The sequence below is a fragment of the Quercus robur genome, chromosome 10, assembly GCF_932294415.1.
Source record: "Quercus robur chromosome 10, dhQueRobu3.1, whole genome shotgun sequence".
NCBI classification, from domain to species: domain Eukaryota; kingdom Viridiplantae; phylum Streptophyta; class Magnoliopsida; order Fagales; family Fagaceae; genus Quercus; species Quercus robur.
This window is the reverse complement of record NC_065543.1, coordinates 42,153,328-42,175,775: the sequence shown is the minus strand read 5'-3', so window position 1 is coordinate 42,175,775 and position 22,448 is coordinate 42,153,328. Positions and strand designations below refer to the sequence as shown.

Here is a 22,448-nt window from a genome sequence, read left to right as displayed (position 1 = left end):
GAGGTATTCCTCCTTGGATCGTCTTCCATATGTTCCTTGCTTATGTGAGTTTAACTAGGAATCCCTTAGACAACCATTTGCCTCTCCTTGGACTTGCCAATTGTCCCAAGTAAAGCCCCGAAGCCCACTATACGAGTTTGAGTCTTTGTCCACACAAATATGTATAGACAATATTTTTATTTTTATTTTTCATTGATTTATTATTTAGTTATAACATCAAAATTAAAGTAAATGAAGATGTAAAGTTAAAATTGCCTAAGATGAATTTGTAAAGCCAATATATTTATATATTTAATATTTTCAAAAAATTAAAAGTAAAAAATAAATAATAAAAAGAATAATGATGTAGCCAATAATGTGACGGATGAGAAGGCTCAACAGGTGCATAGTAAAAAAAAGGCGATATGAAGATCCAATTAAAGGCAATTAAATCTTAATAAATAAAAGTGTATGTAGTCAAAAAGATAATAATAATAAATCATGTTCTATTTATGTTTTTATATAGATTATTTTCTTTCATTTCGATAGGTGAAGTGTTCAATTTTAGACATAAAGTCTACTTTTTTTCTACATATTATTGTATATATTAAATTTATAATATGGTATAGTCTATTAGGAATGTTTAAGAAATATACAATTCCAATCTCATGTATCTATATTAGTAAACAAAACTCAATCAATAGTTCGAAACTACTCCTACGACAGGAAAAATTATAAATATAATAATAACATTTTTAAGAGAATGAAAATTTTGAATAGTATATTTGAAACTCAAATAGTTTAGTTGTATAGGAAAAAAAAATAGGAAAATATAACGCACGATAACATAATTTATCAAAATATGAACCGCCTAAAAAATGAATAATATCAATCGAAATAAATCCAAATAATGATGTGGCCAATAATATGACAGATGAGAAGGCTCAACAGGAGCATAGTAACAAAAATGCAATATGAAAATCTAGTTAAAGACAATTAAATCTTAATAAATAAAAGTGTATGCAGTCAAAAAAAAAAAAATTAAATCATTTTCTATTTATGTTTTTATATAGATTATTTTCTTTCATTTTGATAGGTAAAATGTTCAATTTTAGACATAAAGTATAACATTTTTCCTACATATTATTTTAAATATTAAATTTATAATATGGTATAGTTTCTTATGAATGTCTAAGAAATATATAGTTCTAATCTCATGTATCTATATTAGTAAATAAAACTCAATCAATAGTTCAAAACTAAACCTACGATAAGAAAAATTATAAATATAATAATCTCCTTTTAAGAGAATGAAAATTTTGAATAATATATTTGAAACTCAAATAGTTTAATTGTACAGGAAAAAAAATTAGGAAAATATAACGCATGATAACAAAGTTTATCAAAATATGGTCCGCCTAAAAAATGAATAATATCAATTAATTAAATCCAAATAATAAAATAATGATATATTTTTCATGATAGATTAATGAAAAATAATTTTAGAAATTATTTAAGTTTTTGGATGAATAGATTATTTTCCACAAAATTTATAGAACAAATTATATATGTGGGGGCCGAATAGTCACTGAAATTATTAAAGTCAAGTTAATTGGGCCTGTGGCCCATTTGAGGACACAAATCTGTCCGAGGAGGCCCATATCAGGTTGTTGGGGTAACCAAACGAAAGGAAGAGTGAATATCACGAAAGGTGAGTTTAGTATTCGTTCGAGGACAAAATCCTTCTCGGCGATATGAGTCTGAGGACGATCAGGACGCCATCTTGTTACAAACATACTTCGGAGTTACGTCACCACTAAAGGTGGGATAAGGGACCAAAGGTAAAAGAGAGAGAAGGTAAACAAATATTTATGGCAATAGCTACCTCCACATTAATTGCCTCTCAACCAACTCTCTGGCCGTATTAATGTAGAAGTGATGCCTGAACAGTGATGAAGCAGCCTTACAGCTATTAGAAGGAAGTTCTAGAAGGTGTTAGATGGGACAGAAAGGGATCCCTTGAACCCAACCTACACGTGTGTGGTGAAGATGGAATGAAGAGGGCGGTATATAACATGAAAGAAAAGCACGCAGAAAGGGATCGGAACATAGAAAAAAAACACAAAGAACACTTAGGAAGAAAGCTTGAAAACCAAAGAACTATATTTGTTTCAAAGAAAAACAGATTATTACATCGATTCTAATCCATCTATAAACGTGAGGTTGAATCTTTTTACTTTTAAAGAAGTTAATCTAGTTCTTGAACACCCACGCTCTACAAATTTTATTGTTTGGGCCTTTTAACGCGTGAACCCAAGACCGGTTTGGGATCGTTACAAATAGAGTCCTTACAATATATTATACCATAACTAAAATATAAATATTTATTCCCACCTATCGCGTGGATATGTGACTAATAAAAAATAAAAAGCGTGTTCAATAGGCCATTTTACTTAAAAAAAAAAAAATTAAAACAAAACAAAACAAAACAAACTAGTGAAAGCGGAAATAGTGCAAATTAAATAAACCAAATTTACGGTTGCTTTAGGCGACACTTTTTTATATATAGATATAGAAAACATGGTATAATTACTTATTTTTAGTGCATATCTGCGTCCCCAAAGTTAGCAGATCTTAGAAGATAATTACTTACATATATCTAATCTTTTATTCACTAATCTAGTGCATATCTGCGTCCCCAAAGTTAGCAAATCTTAGAAGATACAAGGAAATCATAATTTATACATTTCTCTTATTGATTAATGCCAAATTATTTTCCCTCTTCTAAAAATTAAAATACAAACAAGTAAACAAAAAGAAGCCCCCAACCAAAAAAAATCAATCAGCTTCTTGTAAGCTATCCAATACAACAGACCCAACAATCATGCCTGTAGCCCCAACCCCAAGAGCCCCGGCCAACACAGCCTGCACCGCCACCAGCCCCACCGAGTCATCCGGAATCAACACGATGGCCGCCACCGCCGCCACAAATGTTGGCAGCGCCGCCGAGGCTAGAGCCGAGGGAGAGAAGCTCGCAACCTTCTCTAGCAAGCTGAGCAAGCCAAGCTCCTCAGCCTTGGAGAAAACACCCAACTTCTCTATGGATGAGAGAGTAAATCCCAGTTCCTCAGCCTTGGATAGCAAGCCAGCCTTCTCAACGTTGCTCAGCACTTTTCGCTTCTCCAGCTTCTTGAACACGTCCACTTCCACTACCTCTGACCCTTCGTAGAATATCCCTTGTCCAAACCACTCTTTCTTCCAATTATCATCGTACTTGTTCACCTGTCATTATTTTTGGACTACTATTATCATTACAATGCATAAGTTGAGATAACTCTGTGTTTGGATGCCAAGAATAGAAAAGAACCCAAGTGTTATATATGTTTGGTTGTCAAGAAACAGGTAGAAAATGATGGATACAAACAAGTCTTTGAGTTGAACAGGAAGGACCCAATTAATGTTTTCTTCTACTTTATGATGTTTTCTTAGCAAACCAAGCGAAGGGAATGTCGCATATGTGTCAATCTAATAGCACAGAACTATAAAATTACAACATACATGAATCAATTATCAAAGTAGTACCTTCTTTTTGGGTGCCATAGCAAGGACTGTGAATGATTTTCTGGCTGGAACTACTGGAGCAAAGGGAGATTTAGAGGAGAGGAAGTGGTGTGAGTTGGATTGGTGTCCTCGAAGATAAACCGAAGCTGAAAATGGTGAAGTGACCGCCATTGGGATCAGAGTGATACAGAGTTTCAGTAAAGGTTCTCAGCGCTCTCAGCTGATGATCTCTCTGTGATTGAGAATTCTCTTGGTGAAGCTAACTGCCACGTGGGATGGTGGACGGAGAGATGAAAAGTCAGAGTCATGCTGCGGCTGTAATCTGTAGTTGTATGATATCCACCAATCAAAATTCTGATAGCTTTATCCTAGAGTTATTAATTATTGTGAAATTGTAGATGGTGGTTACCCATTGTTAAAATTATAATTTAACTCCTATGATTCAGCCTAATTACATTTTAAGTTCGTGATTTTTGAAAGATTATACTAAAACATTTTATAGTTATACATTTTATTAAATCAATCAAATGATACCACACACAGTCTCAATGGGTTGGTTTGGTAGTTCTTAAAATCATCCTTATAGGATTCTTCCTTGCAATAGCAGATGTGTAATTAGATAGGGGACTCTAGATACTCTCATTTTTCAAAATCAAATGATATCACACTATTATCTATTGAACACTCTAATTACACACATTGAACACTCTAATTGGTGAATCAATTTAGTGAAATCACATCATCATTTTTTTTTAATAATTCGATAGTTACAATAAGGGAGAAGGGGCGGAGGGGAATCCCTAATTCACATCATCAAAGAGAGTAGACAATACTCTAAATTATATTACTCTTTTGATTACTTCATTCTTTATTTATTTATTTTTTCCTCATTTCATTCCAAGTGTTTGTTAAATTTTTGTGTCAGAAAACAAAGTGTTATAAGGGTATAATTTAATCTAATTTTATTTTTATAAATAGAATTATGTTTGGGCTAAGTTTGGGTCACAAGTTGTTTAAATACAACGATGTTTTGATCTTTTCAAATAGGACAAATTTTAGTTGCAAAATTGGTTGTAGCCTAAAACTACAATATTACTCAATATCTTTTTATTGGAGGTGAATTTTGAGAATTTCACTGTAGGATTACATCTTCTTCTTATATCCTCCATTCTTGCAAAAATTTTAGAAAATTAAAGATCAATAGCTATGCCATCAATAAATTGTTTAAGTTTTTGTGGTTTAAAATTATGCATAAAATACAATCTTATAGATCATATGGTATATAATATCTAATTGACATAAAATTTAAATGTGTATTAAGAGTGTAAAGAACATGCAATTTAACGGTTAGATTTTCAAAATATGTAGTAATGTTTATTTTATTGAGTAAGGTTATAGCCTTATACTACAACCAATTTTGTAGCTAAATTTTATCCTTTCAAATATGAGGAGTTATTGATATAACTCCTATCATAATTTTTTCTATTTAAAAAATCACAATTCCAACAACCCACCACCACCACCACCCAAAATAACCCACCACCACTACCACCTAGAATCACAAGCTAAAAGTCGTCTACAACCAAGTCGATCCACCATCTTTGCTGCCACTAGAACCAAAACCACTACCACTACCATTAGTGACCTAGATTTGCATGTGATAGCATGCAAGAGGAGAGAGACAATAAAAGAGTGAGAGAATCAGAGAGAGGAGAGTGGAGAGTGGTTTTGGTTGGAGAGAGAGAGAGAGAGAGTTGAAAGGAAAAAAAAAAGTAATATTGCTACTGTTATTTGCTAATGCAAAAAAAAAAGAAAAAAAAAAAGGCACACCAGATGATGGGGTTATTTTGCTCTTTGGTGTGCTAAATAAAATTTTGGGTGTTTTAGCACACCCAATACTAATGCTTTACTCTCTACCCTTTTGAATTTGCCTCTTAAGAAATTGAGAATCTTGTTTATGACTCATGAGGAATGAGAATCTTACTAGCTTGTTAGGCTATGTTTGGTTTGCTCAGTTTTCATCACTCATCACCCAGAAATCGTGGCCCCACTGATGCAATTTTTGTTTGGTTTGATTCTCATCACTCAATTCTCATCACTCTAACTCAATATTTTGAGTTAGAGTGATGAGAATTTGTGTTTTCAAATTTCAAGTTATAAGTTAATTGGCATTTTAGTAAATACATGAAAATAATGAGATCTACTGGAATGCCTCATCACACTCACATGACAGACAATGCTCTTTTTCTTTCTTTCTTTTCTCTTTGTTTTTTACCTTCTTTCTTCTTTAGTTCACGCCTCTCTCTTTCTTCTTCACTTCATGCTTGTCTTTCTTATTTTCTCTTCTTTCTTTCTTCTCACCACTCTCACATTTTCATGGTACTTGTCTCTTTTTTGCTTATTGAATTCACCCAAATATTACATATCACAGCAAATTGCAAACCCATAAATACATGTGTACTGATCAAACCCAGAAATACAAACCCACAACCATGTTCATCCACACATAAATCCAGAAATTTCTTCCCTCAAAACACACAAAACCCAAAAGTAAGAAACCCACCAAACTCTTAGACGAGAGAAACTGAGAGAGAGAGAAAGAGAGAGAACCCACTTGAGGAAATCCACACTACAACGAAGAGAGAAAGGATTGTTGGTCTAGGGAGAGAGAAAGGTCGTCAATCTTTGGATTTGGGGCAGAATACTCAACGAGGTTTTATGGGTTTCAATGGCTTCCTCTTCTTTGATTCATGTGGGTTGTGGGTTTGTTTGCTATATTGTGATCTATGGGTTTGGCTGATGTGGCGAGGAGAAGCATTGGTTGAGCTTCTTCCCTTATTTCATTTTTATTCTTGGGAGTGTGGAAGAGAGGAATGAAAGAGGAGTGTGGGAAAGAGAAGAGTTTGCAGGTTCTTAAGGCAAGAGTACTATAGCTGTTCTGAACCAATAAGACTAGTGATATCCACCATTTTGAGTTAAAAATTGCTAAAAACTAAAGCCAAGCTTTGAGCCAAACACAATGAGAGTGAGTTAAAAGAAAATTTGGGAATTAATATATGAGATATAAATTAGAGTTTTGAGATATAAAAATTAGATATGAGAATTGAGATATGACTAACTAGTGAACCAAACATGCCCTTAGCTTTTGGAAAATTCACTTCAAAAATTGAGCATCTTGTTATGTGAGATGAAATTTTTGTTATGAATAAGACTTTATAATTTTGTAGTTTATAACTTTTAGTAGCTTGGGTCACTTCTTGTAATGTATATAGGCCCACTCTTGTATTCTCTCATCTATATTCTTTTAAGTTTCCTCTTAAAAGAAAACTTATAGGGGATAGAAAAAATAGGAGAGAAAAGGGAAGAGGAAGGAATTTATTGGGGTATTTGGTTGGGTGGATTAATGGATGTAAGATTGATAGGGTCAGGTGTTTTCTTTTTAGATCACCAAAATGTTTTCTCCTCAAATTGAAGAGATAACTAGAGGTGAAAAGATAAATGAACAAAAGAACAAAAAAACCATGATCTTACCCATCTATTTTAGTTTTTCTTCTTTGGCCTTTCTTTTATTTTTTTTCCTTTGATTTTTGTCCTTTTTTTTTTTTTTACTTCTCATTTGTTTTATTTATTTATTTTTTAAATTTGGATCTTTTAGCTTGTGCTCTTAAAAAAAAAATATATATATATATATATATATATTTTTTTTTTTTTTGAAGTGTCTATACAAAATTTTTTAATAAAAAAATATGTTACTTTTTGTTTTATTTAATAAGGACATAATTGTAAACCTATAACAACTTCATTTTCTATCATCTCATTTTTCTTTTTAACCAAACAAATGAGTTTTCCGTTTCTCTTCTTTTCCATCCTTCCAACCAAACACATATGAGATAAAATTAAATATTTTCTGATATTGCTCCGAATCAGTAAGGTGGAATGGCCTGGCTTCGGTGGGCTGTTCAAACGGTTGATGGCCTGCAAGGAAGAAAACGCGATCAAAGAGGAGACCGGAGAAGACCGGTCGAACCCCCTCCGATGGAGAAGTTAGACTTGTAGAGAATGAAGTTCCAAGTGTTTTGGAAATTTGTCTGAGAGAAAATCTTACCTTTGTCGGGTTCAGACCGGTCCCTTATATAGGGAGCCCGGGGCGGTTATTTGTCCAATAACCTCCCTAGGATTTGTGGAAACCAACAACTCCGGAGTTAACTACCTCAACGGATATAAAACGGTAACTGCTAATGGAAGTTAACTTATTCGGAAGGGTTTGTTGAGATAGTAGCGGGTTGTCGAAAGTCTAAGTGTTGAGCTTTCGTCCGTCTGGTGTAGGGTGGTTTAGTCGTCCAAGGATATTTAACGATTTCTCATGGACGAACCTCATGGACGATCCTGTCGTCCATGGGAGACTTAAACTTATGGAGTGGTGCTATTATTCATGGACGTTTCTCTTTCTTCTGGATAAACTCTTGGATCAACCTGCGCTGTAGGCTCTGGACGATCCATTTGGACAATCTGGAGATGGATTGTTTTCCACTTCTCTATCAGTTGCCCCTTTGTTCAAAGGGTCGTCTAGGACATTGTCGTGATTTTAACAAAATTTCGCTTTTTCGTACGCCACGTGTCGCGAAACTGTTGGTTGGCCAGTCGTGTCGATCTCGTTTCCCAAAGGGATCGCCACGTGTCAATTTCTGAATGGCGAGTGTCGTTTCGTTGACTCTGTTGCTGGGGCCTATAAATAGCGCATTCTCTTTCATGCCCCTCACTTATTTCCTCATTCTCTCTTCTGCCAACTCGTCCAAGATTCTCGTCTAGCTCTCGTCCTAGTTTCATCAGGTATTTCCTCTTTTCTTTTTTTTATTTTTAGGCTCTCATTTTAAGTCCTCTACATTTCAAACATGTCTTCATCTTCTAGTTTCGAGAGAGAGATAGACGACTACCAGGACGGCTCTGAGAGTGAGGGTAGTGTAGATAGTTCGTCCTGTAGTGATTCTTCAGACGAGCATTACTCGTCTGGGGTTCCTGGCATTCCCTTAGAGGAATTTCAGGAACAACGACGTAGGGCGGCTTCTGGATCTGGGGCTAGTTCGTCCAGACAGCCGTCTAGTTCTCCTCAAGACGAGGAAGAGGACGAAGAAGATGTAATCTATAGTTGTGCCCCAGAAGTAACATCCACCTTAGACGGTGCTAAGTTAAAAACTCTTGTAGATAGATATCAAATCCCTAAAGAGCTTAACCCTCGTCTACCCAAGGTTGGAGAATGGTGTTGTTCCCCTTCCTCTGGCTTAGGGGTATATGCTTCTTATCTTTTAGCAGGCCTTAGGTTTCCCCTAAACTCTTTCTGCAGAGACCTCTTCCAAAGGTTGGGTATTGGGCCTAACCAGCTCAATCCCAATGGTTGGAGGACGATTGTTGCCATGCAAGTATTATGGCGTGAGGCATTGGAAGGGGACCGTCCAATTACAGTGGACGAGTTCCTTTACTGCTATAAGCCCTCAGAGATCAAAAAATCTGCTGGGTTCTACCAATTCTCGTCCAGAGGTTCATATTACAGTTTAATAACGGGCCGTAGTTCGTCTGACCGACTTTGGAAAAAAGAATTTTTTATTATTTCTGGAAATTGGGCTGGGGACCCAGCTGATGTGGGTATTCCCCTCTTCCCACCTTTTACCAGCCCTCTAGGTCGTCTTCGTCCTGAGGGTATGTTTTTCTTTCCATTTTATCTTGTTTTTCCTTTAAAATTCCTTATCTGTCTCTCGTCTAACCCTTTATCTTGGTGATGCAGCTGTTGTTCGTCCACACTTGGACAAGTTTTTCTTGGACCGGATAGACGTGGTTCGCACCTTCCCAGGAAGGACTTTCCACGACTTAGTTACCCTTAGTCGTCTAGCTACTTGGGGACTTGGTCCAGTCCCAACTGCTGAAAACTTAGCTCACGAAGAGCTCACTCGTCGAAGTAAGTGTCGTCCATTGTACTTTGTTATTTCAGCTCTCCTTTCTTTTATTTATTTATCTATATATATATATATTTTAATTAATTTTCCTCGTCATAGGGATAAGCACGATGAGGGAAAACAAAGAAAAAACAGTGGCTAGCGGGGACGAGGATGCTGCTGCCCCTACTGTCAAAGTGGCTTCCGTCCAGGCTGGGAAGAGGAAGTCTAAACCAATCTTAAGTACTGTGGACCGAGACGACCTTCCCAGTCGTCGTGGCCACAAGAAGCAAAAGTCAAGTAAGACTTCCCTTCCCAAGGTTCCTAAGTTCGTACCACCAACAGTGAACTTGGACGAACCTGTGGTGGACGTGGAGCCCGTCCAAACAGTTCATCCTGTCCAGTCTGATCCTCCACCACCTCCCAAAGCTTCTCAAAAGCCAAGCCCTTCAGAGTCCTCTGATCGTCCACCTAATTTGGTTCTGGACGAGGGTTATGCATGGAGGACGTTCAAAGGAATCGTCACTGATCATGAAGTTAACGAATGTTACAACATGTCAGTGAAGGAGTTTGAACGCTCTGGCATCCATGACCTTTTCAAGGTAAATTTATTCCTCGTCCTTGTGTGTAAACATTTTATCTTGAATGAAATGTCTAACTCTTTTTCGTCCAAATGCAGGCTATGTCAAAGTTTTATACAGCAACCTGTCAAGCCAAGGAGCTTGCTTCAGATGCTAAGACGGCCAAGGAGAAGGTTAAGGAGCTGAGCCATGAGATTTTATCCAAGAAGGGGGAGGTCATTAGGTTGACCGAGGACTTTAATCGTCTGCTGGGAAGCGAGACGAAGCTGAAGAACGATGTGGAGGAGCTCAAAGCTGACAATTTAGAGAAGGATACCCACATCGTCCATCTCGAAGGACAAGTGTCAGAGCTTACCTCGTCTTTGGAGAAGGCACGTGAAGAGGCAATTGCTGCCTTTAAGAAGTCTGACGAGTATAAGAATCGTCTAGACAGTCATTATGCAGCTGGTTATGAAGACTTCCGTGCTGATGCCAAAGAGGCATATCCTGATTTGGACTTCAACTCCTTCAAGCTTCCTCTTGCTACAGAGAGTTCCGTGTTGCAGACGAGTTCCGAGGACGTTAACATCATGGACGACGCTAACACTGAAGTCACTCAGGACGACCCTAAGACGAGCTTGCCCAAGTGAAATCTGTTTCCTTAGAAAATCTACTTTTATTTGCCTTTTCATGGAAGTGCCAGTTGTTTTGGGCCTTTTCTTTTTCTTTTATTTTAAAGCTCAAGCAAGTACAATCATCTCGTCCAGGATTATGGACGAGTTTTATATACATTTTCATATTCAAAACTAAAGGGTTTTTGGACGTTGGTTGTCCACCCTTTGAATTTCATGAAAGAAATGAATACTTTTATTTTTACTTCCATTGTGTTTGAATATTTACGTTTCCATCTTTATGTATGAAATTTTTATTTTCATATCAGTGTAGTTCGTCCATCTAGGAATTCAGTTCACCTCGTCTTGGGCATGGGGGTGAATTTTATTACATCACCAAGATAAAGTAAATTGATTCCTTTTGGCTAGATTTTTCATCATTCCAAAATTATGGACGATCATTTTGTCGTCCTTGATGATTAGACTTTTTAGCGATTTCTCGTCCAATGTAATGGATTATTAAGCTAGTTTCAAAGTCTTTGCTCGTCCGCATCTCGGACGAACACTTTCGGGAAGTCATCTCGTCTTGAGGTCTAGAGGAGTATGCCCTTTTCATCTCGTCCCATGTTCTGGACGGATGAAACTTTGCTTTATTTTTAGCTTGGGTTTCATCTCGTCCTATGTTCTGGACGGATGGACCTCGGTTTCATTTTCAGGTTAGGTTTCATCTCGTCCTATTTCTGGACGGATGGACCTTAGCTTAATTTTCAGTTTAGGTTTCATCTCGTCCTATTTCTGGACGGATGGACCTTAGCTTAATTTTCAGTTTAGGTTTCATCTCGTCCTATTTCTGGACGGATGGACCTTTTCATCTTTCCTTTGGAGGAAGGCTTATGGACGATATATCCTTGCGTCCAAGGATTTCATTCGTCCATGCTTGCTTTCTTTTTGCGGATCAATCTGAATGAACATATAAGGATTCCAATAAGATACTTGAAAACAACATATATATATTTGAAAATCCAAACTTATGTAAACATTCGTCCACAGGCATGGCACATGCTCATTAGCTAGTGCCTTATTGAATTAAAAATACAAACCAACTCATCCATGAATAGTACAAAAGTGAAAACACTAATGTACTTTCTAGGGGATTATTAAAATACTTAAAAACACTTGACAGTAGTAAACACTTCTGGTCGTCCATATATCTCGTCCAAGGACACTGGTGAAGAGTCAGCACTTATTGATGGTACTTCCTGAGGTGCTCAACATTCCAAGGGTGTTTCAGCCTCCGCCCATCCAAAGCTTCCAAATAGTAGGATCCTTGCCTTTTGCAGTTGATAACCCTATAAGGTCCTTCCCAGTTTGGGCCAAGTTTCCCGTAGGCCGGGTTTTTTGTTGCCAAGGTAACCCTCTTCAAGACGAGATCCCCGATGTTGAAACGCCTAGGCTTCACCATAGCGTCATATTGTCTTGCCATGAGATTTTTGTACCTTGCTGTCCTCTGTTCTGCATCCATCCTGACCTCGTCCATAAGGTCAAGGTTAAGACGGAGCTGTTCCTCGTTTTCTTCAGTTTGATACTTCCTCACCCTGTGGCTCGTCATGTGTACTTCTGCTGGTATAACTGCCTCGCTTCCGTAGGCTAGTTTAAAAGGAGTTTCTCCTATTGGAGTTCTCACTGTCGTTCTATAAGCCCATAAAACACCTGGTAATTCATCCGGCCATATTCCCTTTGCCCCTTCGAGCCGAGTCTTGATGATCTTCAGCAAGGATCGGTTTGCTACTTCTGCCTGGCCATTGGCCTGTGGGTGGGAGGGTGAGGAGTAATGGTTCTTCATTCCAAGCTGTTCACAAAATTCCCTGAAAGGTGTGTTGTCAAACTGTCGTCCATTGTCAGACACTAGCACCCTAGGTACTCCGAATCTGCATACAATGTTCTTCCAGACGAAGTTCTTGACATTCTGCTGCGTAATTTTGGCCAAGGGTTCGGCTTCCACCTATTTTGTGAAGTAATCTATTCCCACCACCAGAAACTTCATTTGCCGAGTTCCAGTCGGAAAGGGCCCCAAAGTGTCAAGTCCCCATTGTGCGAAAGGCCAAGGGGCCATCATTGGCGTGAGATATTCTGCTGGCTGTCTGGGAATGTTGCTAAAGCGTTGACATTGATCACATACTTTGACATATGCTTTAGCATCAGCTTGGATGGTTGGCCAATAGAATCCGCTACGGATGACTTTATGGACGAGTGATCTGGCTCCCGAATGGTTCCCGCATGCTCCTTCGTGAACCTCCCTCAACATGTAATTTGCCTCGTCCGGAGCCAAACATCTTAAGAGAGGCTGGGAAAAACCTCTCTTATACAACACCTCGTCCATAAGTACATACCTGGCTGACTTGACCCTGAGCTTCCTAGCTTCGTCCTTCTCTTCTGGAAGCCTTCCGTCCTTTAAGTATGACACTATTGGGGTCATCCAATTTCCTTCTCCCTCTATTTGCATTAGTTCTGGAAGGTCTATACTAGGCATGTAGTGTACATCATCCATTTCGTCCAACGCCTCATTCGCAGATGCTTCATTCGCCAGAGTATCTGCCTCCATATTCTCTTCCCTTGGGATTTGAACAAAATCTGCTTTTTTGAATTTCTTCACAAGGCGTACTACCTTCCTTAGATATTTTTTCATTCTGTCTTCCTTGGCTTCACATGTCCCATTGACTTGGCCTATGACCAATTGAGAATCTCCCAGGACAAGTATTGAGTATGCTTCTACGGATTTGGCCAGTTCCAACCCCTTTAAAAGGGCTTCATACTCCACTTCATTGTTAGTAGTCTGGTATTGCAGACGGGCCTTGTATTTCAATTTGTCCCCTTCTGGCGACCGCAAAACAACTCCTATTCCTCCAGCATATAATGTAGACGATCCATCTACATGGACGACCCATTTGTTGTTGTACTCTCCTTCCCCCAGGTCTTCGTAACATGGAGTGAACTCTGCGATGAAATCTGCTAGGGCTTGAGCCTTTATTGCATTTCTCGGTTGGTACCGAATGTCGAATTCACTAAGTTCAACTGCCCACTGAATCAGTCGTCCTGCGGCTTCCAGCTTGTTCATTGCCTTCTTAAGCGGATGGTCCGTCATGACATTGATGACATGAACTTGGAAGTAATGTCTTAACTTCCTAGAAGCCGTTATTAGTGCAAAAGCCAATTTCTCCATGAGCGGATATCTTCCCTCTGCTCCTCTGAGTGCCCGGCTAATGTAGTACACCGGCTTTTGTATTTTCCCCTCTTCTCTGATTAAAGCTGAACTTACGGCGTGTAGGGACACCGCTAAGTATAGGTACAGTTCTTCTCCTTGCACGGATGGACTTAATAATGGGGCAGTTGTGAGATAGTCTTTCAGGTCTTGGAAGGCCCTTTGGCATTCGTTCGTCCACTCAAATGCCTTCCTGAGGAATTTAAAGAAAGGTAAACACTTATCTGTGGCTTTCGAAACAAACCTGTTCAAAGCGGCAACTCGTCCTGTGAAGGATTGGACTTCCTTGATACTCTTCGGTGGCTCCATGTTCAATATAGCCTGGATCTTGTCCGGATTTGCCTCAATTCCTCTTTGCGAGACCATGAATCCCAGAAACTTTCCCGACGATACTCCGAATGCACACTTGCTTGGGTTCAACTTCATCTTATATCGCCGAAGTGTTTCAAAGGTTTCCTGTAAGTCGTCTAGATGGCTTCCCTTGTCTATGCTCTTCACAAGCATGTTGTCGACATAAACCTCCACATTCCGTCCTATTTGTGGACGAAACATGTGATTCACTAACCTTTGATAAGTTGCCCCTGCGTTCTTCAAGCCAAAGGGCATCACTTTGTAGCAAAACAAGCCTTGGCTGGTAATGAAGGAAGTTTTTTCCTGATCAGCTTCATCCATCTTGATCTGATTATATCCTGAGAAGGCATCCATGAAGCTCAGCAACTGATGGCCAGCAGTAGAGTCCACCAATTGATCAATGCGTGGCAGAGGATAACTATCCTTGGGACATGCTTTGTTCAAGTCAGTGAAGTCTACGCACATTCTCCACTTTCCATTAGCTTTCTTCACCATCACCACATTGGCTAACCAATCCGGGTAATAGACTTCCTTCATGAATTTTGCCGTGGTCAGTTTTTGAACCTCTTCCTTGATAGCTTTGTCCCTCTCGGGAGCGAATACCCTCTTCTTCTGACAGATAGGCTTAAAAAAGAGGTATACATTCAATCGATGAGTGATCACACTTGGGTCGATTCCTGGCATGTCGTCATGACTCCATGCAAAAACGTCGATACTTTTTCTCAGGAACTGGATGAGGTCTTCTCTTGCCTTCTCCTTCATACATGTTCCAATTCTGGTAAATTTCTCAGGATCATCTTCTTGCAAAAGAACATCTTCCAACACTTCCGTGGGCTCTGCAATAACTCTTCTTTCCTCGATGCTCATTGTCTGCACCTGTTCGTCCAAAGCCATCATGGCTAAGTAGCATTCTCTAGCTGCCAACTGATCTCCTTGTGCTTGTCCTATCCCGTACTCCGTAGGGAATTTGACTGATAGATGGTAGGTCGAGGTTATCGCCTTCCAACTATTAAGAGTGGGTCTTCCAATAATGGCATTGTATGAAGAGGTACAATCTACCACGAGGAAATTGACTTCCTTGGTTATCTGTTGCGGGTACGACCCTACCACAACTGGTAATGTAATGGTACCTACGGGCTGCACCTTCATTCCTCCAAATCCTATCAGTGGCGAGCATACTGGACGAAGTTGATCTCGTCCAAGCCTCATTTGTTGGAAGGCGGGGTAGTACAATATGTCTGCTGAACTTCCATTGTCAACTAACACTCTCCTGGTTGTATAATCTGCAATGAGCAGTGTAATGACGATCGCATCATCATGCGGGTGATGGATCCTCTCAGCATCTTCGTCGGTGAAGGAAATGGTTGGCTCGTCCATTGATCTCGTCCTTGGTGATCGTCTAGAGAGCTGGACGTTTTGTACCGCTTTGAGATACGTCTTCTTCGACTTGGAAGATTGCCTCATCGAGTTCCCTCCAACGATAATCCTTATCTCTCCTAATGGGGGCCGGGATGACTCCTCTATTTTGCCTTTCAGCTTCTCATCTGTACGATCCCTTCCAACGAAGTGCTTCAACTTTCCTTGTCTGATAAGGTTCTCAATTTTCTGTTTTAGGTCATAACATTCATCCGTGTCATGCCCATGGTCCCTGTGGAAGCGACAATATTTGTTCTTATTGCGCTTGTTGGGATCCCCTTTCATCTTCTCTGGCCATTTTAAAGAAGGATCGTCTTTGATTTGCATGAGCACCTGATTAAGTGGAGCGTTCAGGGGCGTATAGTTCTGGCTTCTTCCCAAGGGACCTGTCTTCCTGCTATCTCGTTCCTTCCTATCTTCCGTCCGTCCCTTCTTTGGACGAGGGGCTTGTTCTGAGTGTCGAGCTGGGTGCGCTTCCATCCTCTCAGCTCTTTTCCTCTTCTTGGCTATGATTGCATCTTCTGCATTCATGAAGTTCTGAGCCGAATGGACGAGCTCGGCCATGGTTTGAGGCTCCTTCTCGTATAGCTTGTGGATAAATAAATCCGAATTAATCCCGTTGTGGAAGGCTGCCAGTAGAAGCTTGTCGTCCACCTCGTCCACACTAAGGGCTTCTCTGTTGAAGCGAGTGATGAATGACCGCAGGCTTTCGTTCTCCCCTTGTTCTATGGTCAGTAAGCTGGACGAAGACCGCTTGTGCCTTTGTCCCCCGATGAAATTGTTAACAAACAATTTGCTTAACTCTTCGAAAGAACTTACGGAACTTGGGGGGATTTTACTGAACCAAACTCGTGCCGGGCCTTTAAGGGTAGTAGGGAAGGCTCGACACATGATTTCATCAGAGACCCCTTGAAGGTGCATTGTTGTCTTGAATGTTGCAATGTGATCAAAGGGGTCACGCGTCCCATTATACAAGTCCAGGGAAGGTAGTTTGAACTTTGATGGTAGAGGGTGGCCATTGATGGAAGCCGTAAAAGGAGAGTCAGTCCTATGGACCAAATCCTCTATAGGATTCGTTCTCCTTATGTTCTCCTTCATCTCCTCCGTGACTTTCTTCATTTGGTCCATCTCCTCTTTCAAGTGTGGCACTGTCCGTGAAGTGGTGCCTCTACACTGACTTCCAATCTCAGTATTCTGTGTGTCACCATGGCCTTGTGTCTGCCCTGCGTGTTCCTCACGTGTCTGTCTCCTCTGAGTGATCTCCATCCTTAACTCCTGGTTTTGGCGAGTCAATTCCGCCATTGCAGCCGCCATGGATTGCATATTCTGAACGAATGACGTCTGCATGACTGGTGCAGATTGGCGATCACGCTGGGGATCACTTGAAGCGCCTCTGCTTCCCTGACGGCCAGGGCTAGTAGCCCTCAACCTGGTCCTGACCATCCTAACCCTTTGTCGCGGAAAAGAAAGTCGCAAAACAACCTTCGCTTCCCACAGACGGCGCCAACTGATATTGCTCCGAATCAGTAAGGTGGAATGGCCTGGCTTCGGTGGGCTGTTCAAACGGTTGATGGCCTGCAAGGAAGAAAACGCGATCAAAGAGGAGACCGGAGAAGACCGGTCGAACCCCCTCCGATGGAGAAGTTAGACTTGTAGAGAATGAAGTTCCAAGTGTTTTGGAAATTTGTCTGAGAGAAAATCTTACCTTTGTCGGGTTCAGACCGGTCCCTTATATAGGGAGCCCGGGGCGGTTATTTGTCCAATAACCTCCCCAGGATTTGTGGAAACCAACAACTCCGAAGTTAACTACCTCAATGGATATAAAACGGTAACTGCTAATGGAAGTTAACTTATTCGGAAGGGTTTGTTGAGATAGTAGCGGGTTGTCGAAAGTCTAAGTGTTGAGCTTTCGTCCGTCTGGTGTAGGGTGGTTTAGTCGTCCAAGGATATTTAACGATTTCTCATGGACGAACCTCATGGACGATCCTGTCGTCCATGGGAGACTTAAACTTATGGAGTGGTGCTATTATTCATGGACGTTTCTCTTTCTTCTGGATAAACTCTTGGATCAACCTGCGCTGTAGGCTCTGAACGATCCATTTGGACGATCTGGAGATGGATTGTTTTCCACTTCTCTATCATTTTCTATCCTCCTACTTTTATATCTCTTCCCCAATTTCTTCCTCCCACTTTTTTACCCTTCTAACCAATTGGACCCCTAAAAAAATTGAGATTTTTTTTTTAAAGAACAACCTATAATAATTTTTTGGATAATTTATGTTGAGGGTTCTTTTTACGTTTCTTGTACCTAAGACATGCGTCTTGGTGTTATTAAACAACGTTTAATCTAGGTTTTTTCTAAGAAGGAAGTTGGGCCTAATGCTCTGCAGAATGGGCTCTGAGGTACCATTCTGCCGTTGCCAGCTTGTGCGCAAACATTGAGTCCAAAGTTCAAGAGAAGACGCTACAAAATGGGCTTATTCTCCATTTTTTCTGGAGAAGAAACTTTTCTCCAGTTTCTGCCACAATATTGACTCTTCTTAACTTTCTGCAATGTGGTAATGTCTTCTGCATTTTTCTACAATGTGACATTTCTGCATTTTTTGTTGCAAAGCTGGCTTTTCTTAACTTTTTGCTATGCAGTAAAGTGTTCTGCTGTGCAATAAAGTTTTCTACACTTTTCTGCAACGTGAATGACTACTCTTTATTTTCCACTGTAGAAAATATTTCTCCACTTCCTGCACATAAACAACTCTAAAATCCAAAGAAAATACCCATCAAGCAAATGTTAGTTTACGTGGGTTAGTGTATTCTCAAATATATACATACATATATTCGTATATGTACTTATACGTATTCACATATACATATATAAAATATATGATAGAACATGAGCTACAGTGTATACATGTACGTATGACAGAATAATGATTGGTTTGTGTCAAGAGTAAAACATGTAATAACAAAGAAATAAGAAAGTTTCAGCAGAAAAGATTTAGCTAGTATAATAACTAACACGGTAAATATAATAAAAAGATGCTACAACAGAATAACTAGTATAGCAAATGAAGATACCGCAATAGGACAATTGATGCAGCGAATGTGATAAAAAGTTGCTACAACAGACTGACTAAATACAACAAGTATAAGTTCTAATGAGTGAAATCAAATATATTTGTGACCAAGATCAAATATTGAATCTTCTCGTAGAATATGTAAACCAAGAAAGAACCCAAACCCCAACTTGAACAATCTTGTCAAAGGCTTTTGCCAACAAAGTTGTGTATTTTGGAGAATGTGCCTAAATGGCTACTTGTCACTACTTTTGGGATTCCAAAGAGTGGGTTTGCTAAGAGGGAAGGAAATGATAGTCTATTGATGCATCCCTCTATTCCTACCATGTTTTCTATTTTCTTTTTATCACTTTCTTTCTTTCTTTCTTTTCGATCTTTTTACTCTTAGTTTCTTACTACTCTCTTGCCGTGGGTTGTTCCCCCTTGAGTCTTTCCTTTTCTTGGGTCCCTCTCCTTGGGTGCCTCCCCCTTTAAGTACTTCCCCTTTCATCCATGACTACCTCTTCCTTTTATAGTGAACTGATTCAATGAGATTTCTACCTTTTACCCCTAAGGCTTCACCAACTGTTTTTGGCTTGTTATGGGCATTCCTTCAAGACTGCCCACCAACCCATTGGTTGCCCGACCATTACCTTTGTTCAAAATACATTTGCTGCACCACTACTCATTTCAAGATAAAATTCTATTTTATTTGTTCTTGCAGTATACCTCTACCTTTGGGTTCAAATAGATAAAGATTGAGCTACCTCACTACCCACCTCTATGGCATGCATCAGATGGTCCCAACCATCTACTACCTCTTTTGGGTAAGATTCTATCCCAATAGGGTATATTCCCAAAAGAAATCACGACTGGAAACCAAATATAGACCCATTTTCTCCCTACCACCAAACCACACCCTCTAAATTCCTTAACCGTGGGCCCGCCTCCCTTGTATTGGCTTGCTACAGGTTGGTGGTGCTCCGACCCTTGCGTGCTTGCTCCACTATCATTTGTTTTTGTCTTCTTTCATTCCCACGCCATATCTGCTATAACAGATAGATTTTGTTTCGTCCTGTTGCATGTCTCCTGTGTTTGTCCTCTGTGGAAGAGGGTATAGGCTTTTAGTCTTGCTTTGTTTTCTTTTGTCTTTTCTCTGATTTTTTTTTCTTTCTCCTGCACGTGTTTTCTGTTGCTGGATTTGTCTTATTTCTTCATGCATTTCTTGCTGTATTTGTCATTCCCCCTTTTTTTCTTTTTTCTTTTCCTTCGTGCAGTGCCTGCTGCTGACACTTTCTGTTGTTCCTCATTTCTTTTCATCGTGCTTCTTCATATTAGTTTTCACTCCTATCCTTTTATACAAAAGAATTTGGGCCTTTATGGGCTAAATAATATTTATTGGACTAAAAGGGTCTTGGACCCAATTTGCCTTAGTATGTCAAAGCCATTCTGCTGAAGAGCTGCATTTTGCAGCACATCTATATTCTGCTGCAGATTTGTATTCTATTGCAGATCTGTATTTTGTTGCAAATCACTTCCCTTTGCACTTCTTTTTTTTGGGCCCTTCTTGCTTTTCGGTCTTTTTGGTGGGCCTTTGGGCCATACTTTTTATTGGGCTTTCTTCCTTATGGGTTTTGGGTATGAATTTGCAAAAACGAGCATCGACAATTTAATATTTACAACATAATGGACTGATTTGAAACATAAAAAAGAAAAAAAGAACATTTATTATGTGGACTAGGGTTTTTGTTCTGTACCTTGGCTTTATTTATAATCTTGAAGTGTTTTTTTTTTTTTTTTAAAAGATAAAACATGCTTTTGTAATTTATAGCCTAGTAGTTAGTAGTTTGGGTTACTACTTGTAATTGGTGGTTCTAAAAAGCTAAATTGCTATTTTTAGTACCACAAACTACAAAATTAGGGCTGAATAGTGGAGCCATATCTAAAATTTTTAGCTCTTGAGCTACAGTGCACAACCATCTATAGCTATGCGCTGCAGCTCAAATGCTAAACCAATATATTATATTTTATTGCTCCCTCCAATTAAATAATGTTTTTTTTTCCTTTCTTTTTTTCCCTGTTTCCTTTTTCTTCCTATTGGCTCTCTCTCTTCAGTTCAGTCTCACCCTCACCCCTCACCCTCTCCCTTTTTATTTCCTCTCTCTTCCTCACTCTTTCTCTTCAGTTCCTCATTCTTGCTGATCCAAGCCCCTACCCAACCCCTCCCCTTATAGTCACTGCCACTGCTTATCACCGCCTCCCTTTGTCCATTTGCTCATTGTCTTATCTCGCAGTGGCTTCGTGGATCGATCGGTGGTTTTATGTTGATGAGTTTTTATATTGATGAATGAGTTTTTTGTTAATGAATGAGTTTTTATTTTTATGAATGGGTTTTCTGTTGATGAATGAGTTTTGATTTTGAGGTTAATGGATTTTGTTTTGCATTTTTTTTTCCTGGTTAATGGGTTTTGTGGTGGATTGTGGCTGGGTTTATGGTGGTGGATTGGTGGTTGATGGTGGCTGAGTTTGTGATGGTGGATTGTGGCTGGTGGTGATGTCGTGAGTGGGTTGGGTTTGAAGAGAGGGAGAAGACAGAGAGATAGAGATGAAGAGAGAAAAAAATAATAAATAAATGAATAGTGTTTAACTTTGATGTGAAAATAAGAGTATTGATGTGAAGTGAGTTGTGAAATGATAAGTTAAAATAGATAAATGGCCTTTCTGGTGTCAAATTGCTAAAATTTTGACACCACCACTGCTGATGCTCTTACACCCATTTATCCAAAATAAAGGATAGTTTTTGGAGGCAAAAAGATTGTAATCATTAGTCACTTATTGCAACTATAATTTTTGGACTTTATTAACAGGTACCGGCCTGCACTTGTTAATGAACCAGCTGTGGTTCATTTATGATCTATCACAAATTCCACCTGCATAGGGAATTGGCAAAATTTTACTTTTCAGTTGTGATTTTGCAAAATGATTTAACATTTTTCATCTAAACTGACACACATTTAATGCATATTCAGTTTTTTCCAAATTCCTAAAAAAAAGGTGAATAGTTTATTTTAAATTTTATTACATTAATGGGTGCTGTACACCTGTTAACAGCACCCATAATTTTTAGGACTTAATTTTATTATACATATTTATACTATTTAAAAGAGGATTTTCCTCTTTGAATTGAATTTTTATGTGGATAACCTAGTAAAAATATATCTCCAATTTCACTTAAAATGTCTACAAAATAGAACACCCTCCTAGTAATCCATGTTTTCAAAACAAATTTATCCAAAATTAAAAAAAAAAAATTATGACACTAGGCAAAAAAAAAAAAAAAAAAAAAAACCTAATAGCATGCACAAAGCTTGTGTGATGAGGCTAGTAGTATATAATTTGATTTTTTTTTTTGTCCCATTTAGACATATGTTATGTGAGTTCATTGTACTTATATCTTTTCTCAAAGGATATTTATAAATTCCTATTTTTCACTAATTTTATGTTCTTCTACATCCCTATGTAATTCTAGTTTGCAAGAATAAATAGATGGAACAATCCGATTATCCAAAAAAAAAAAAATAAATAAATAAATTCTATCCTAAAAAGAAAAAGAAAAAGAAAAAAAAGGAACAAAAGCGACGACCAAAGTCATTCTTATCCGAAAAGAAGGAATGTAAGCACAAAGCGGGTGCGTTTGCCTAAAGCACTTTTTTCCTTTGCGTTTTAAATCT

At 38.9% G+C, this 22,448-nt stretch overlaps 1 protein-coding gene across 1 annotated transcript; it reads right to left on the bottom strand.

Annotated features, from left to right (window-relative positions):
• Positions 1–2,701: 2,701 nt before the first annotated feature.
• Positions 2,702–3,847, bottom strand: LOC126702608 (uncharacterized). The gene is made up of 2 exons (XM_050401356.1): positions 3,562–3,847; positions 2,702–3,261 (listed from the first exon to the last, which is right to left on the bottom strand). The coding sequence occupies exons 1-2, from the start codon at positions 3,709–3,711 to the stop codon at positions 2,818–2,820; spliced, it is 594 nt and encodes a 197-aa protein (XP_050257313.1). The 5' UTR covers positions 3,712–3,847; the 3' UTR covers positions 2,702–2,817.
• Between the last annotated feature and the right edge of the window lie 18,601 nt (positions 3,848–22,448).

What these genes read in the sequence shown, in the direction of transcription:
- LOC126702608 (XM_050401356.1), bottom strand. Translation starts at nt 3,711, where the DNA reads ATGGCGGTCACTTCACCATTTTCAGCTTCGGTTTATCTTCGAGGACAC. An exon ending in CTATGGCACCCAAAAAGAAG is followed by an intron (nt 3,262 to 3,561) that starts GTACTACTTTGA and finishes AAATAATGACAG; the next exon opens with GTGAACAAGTACGATGATAA.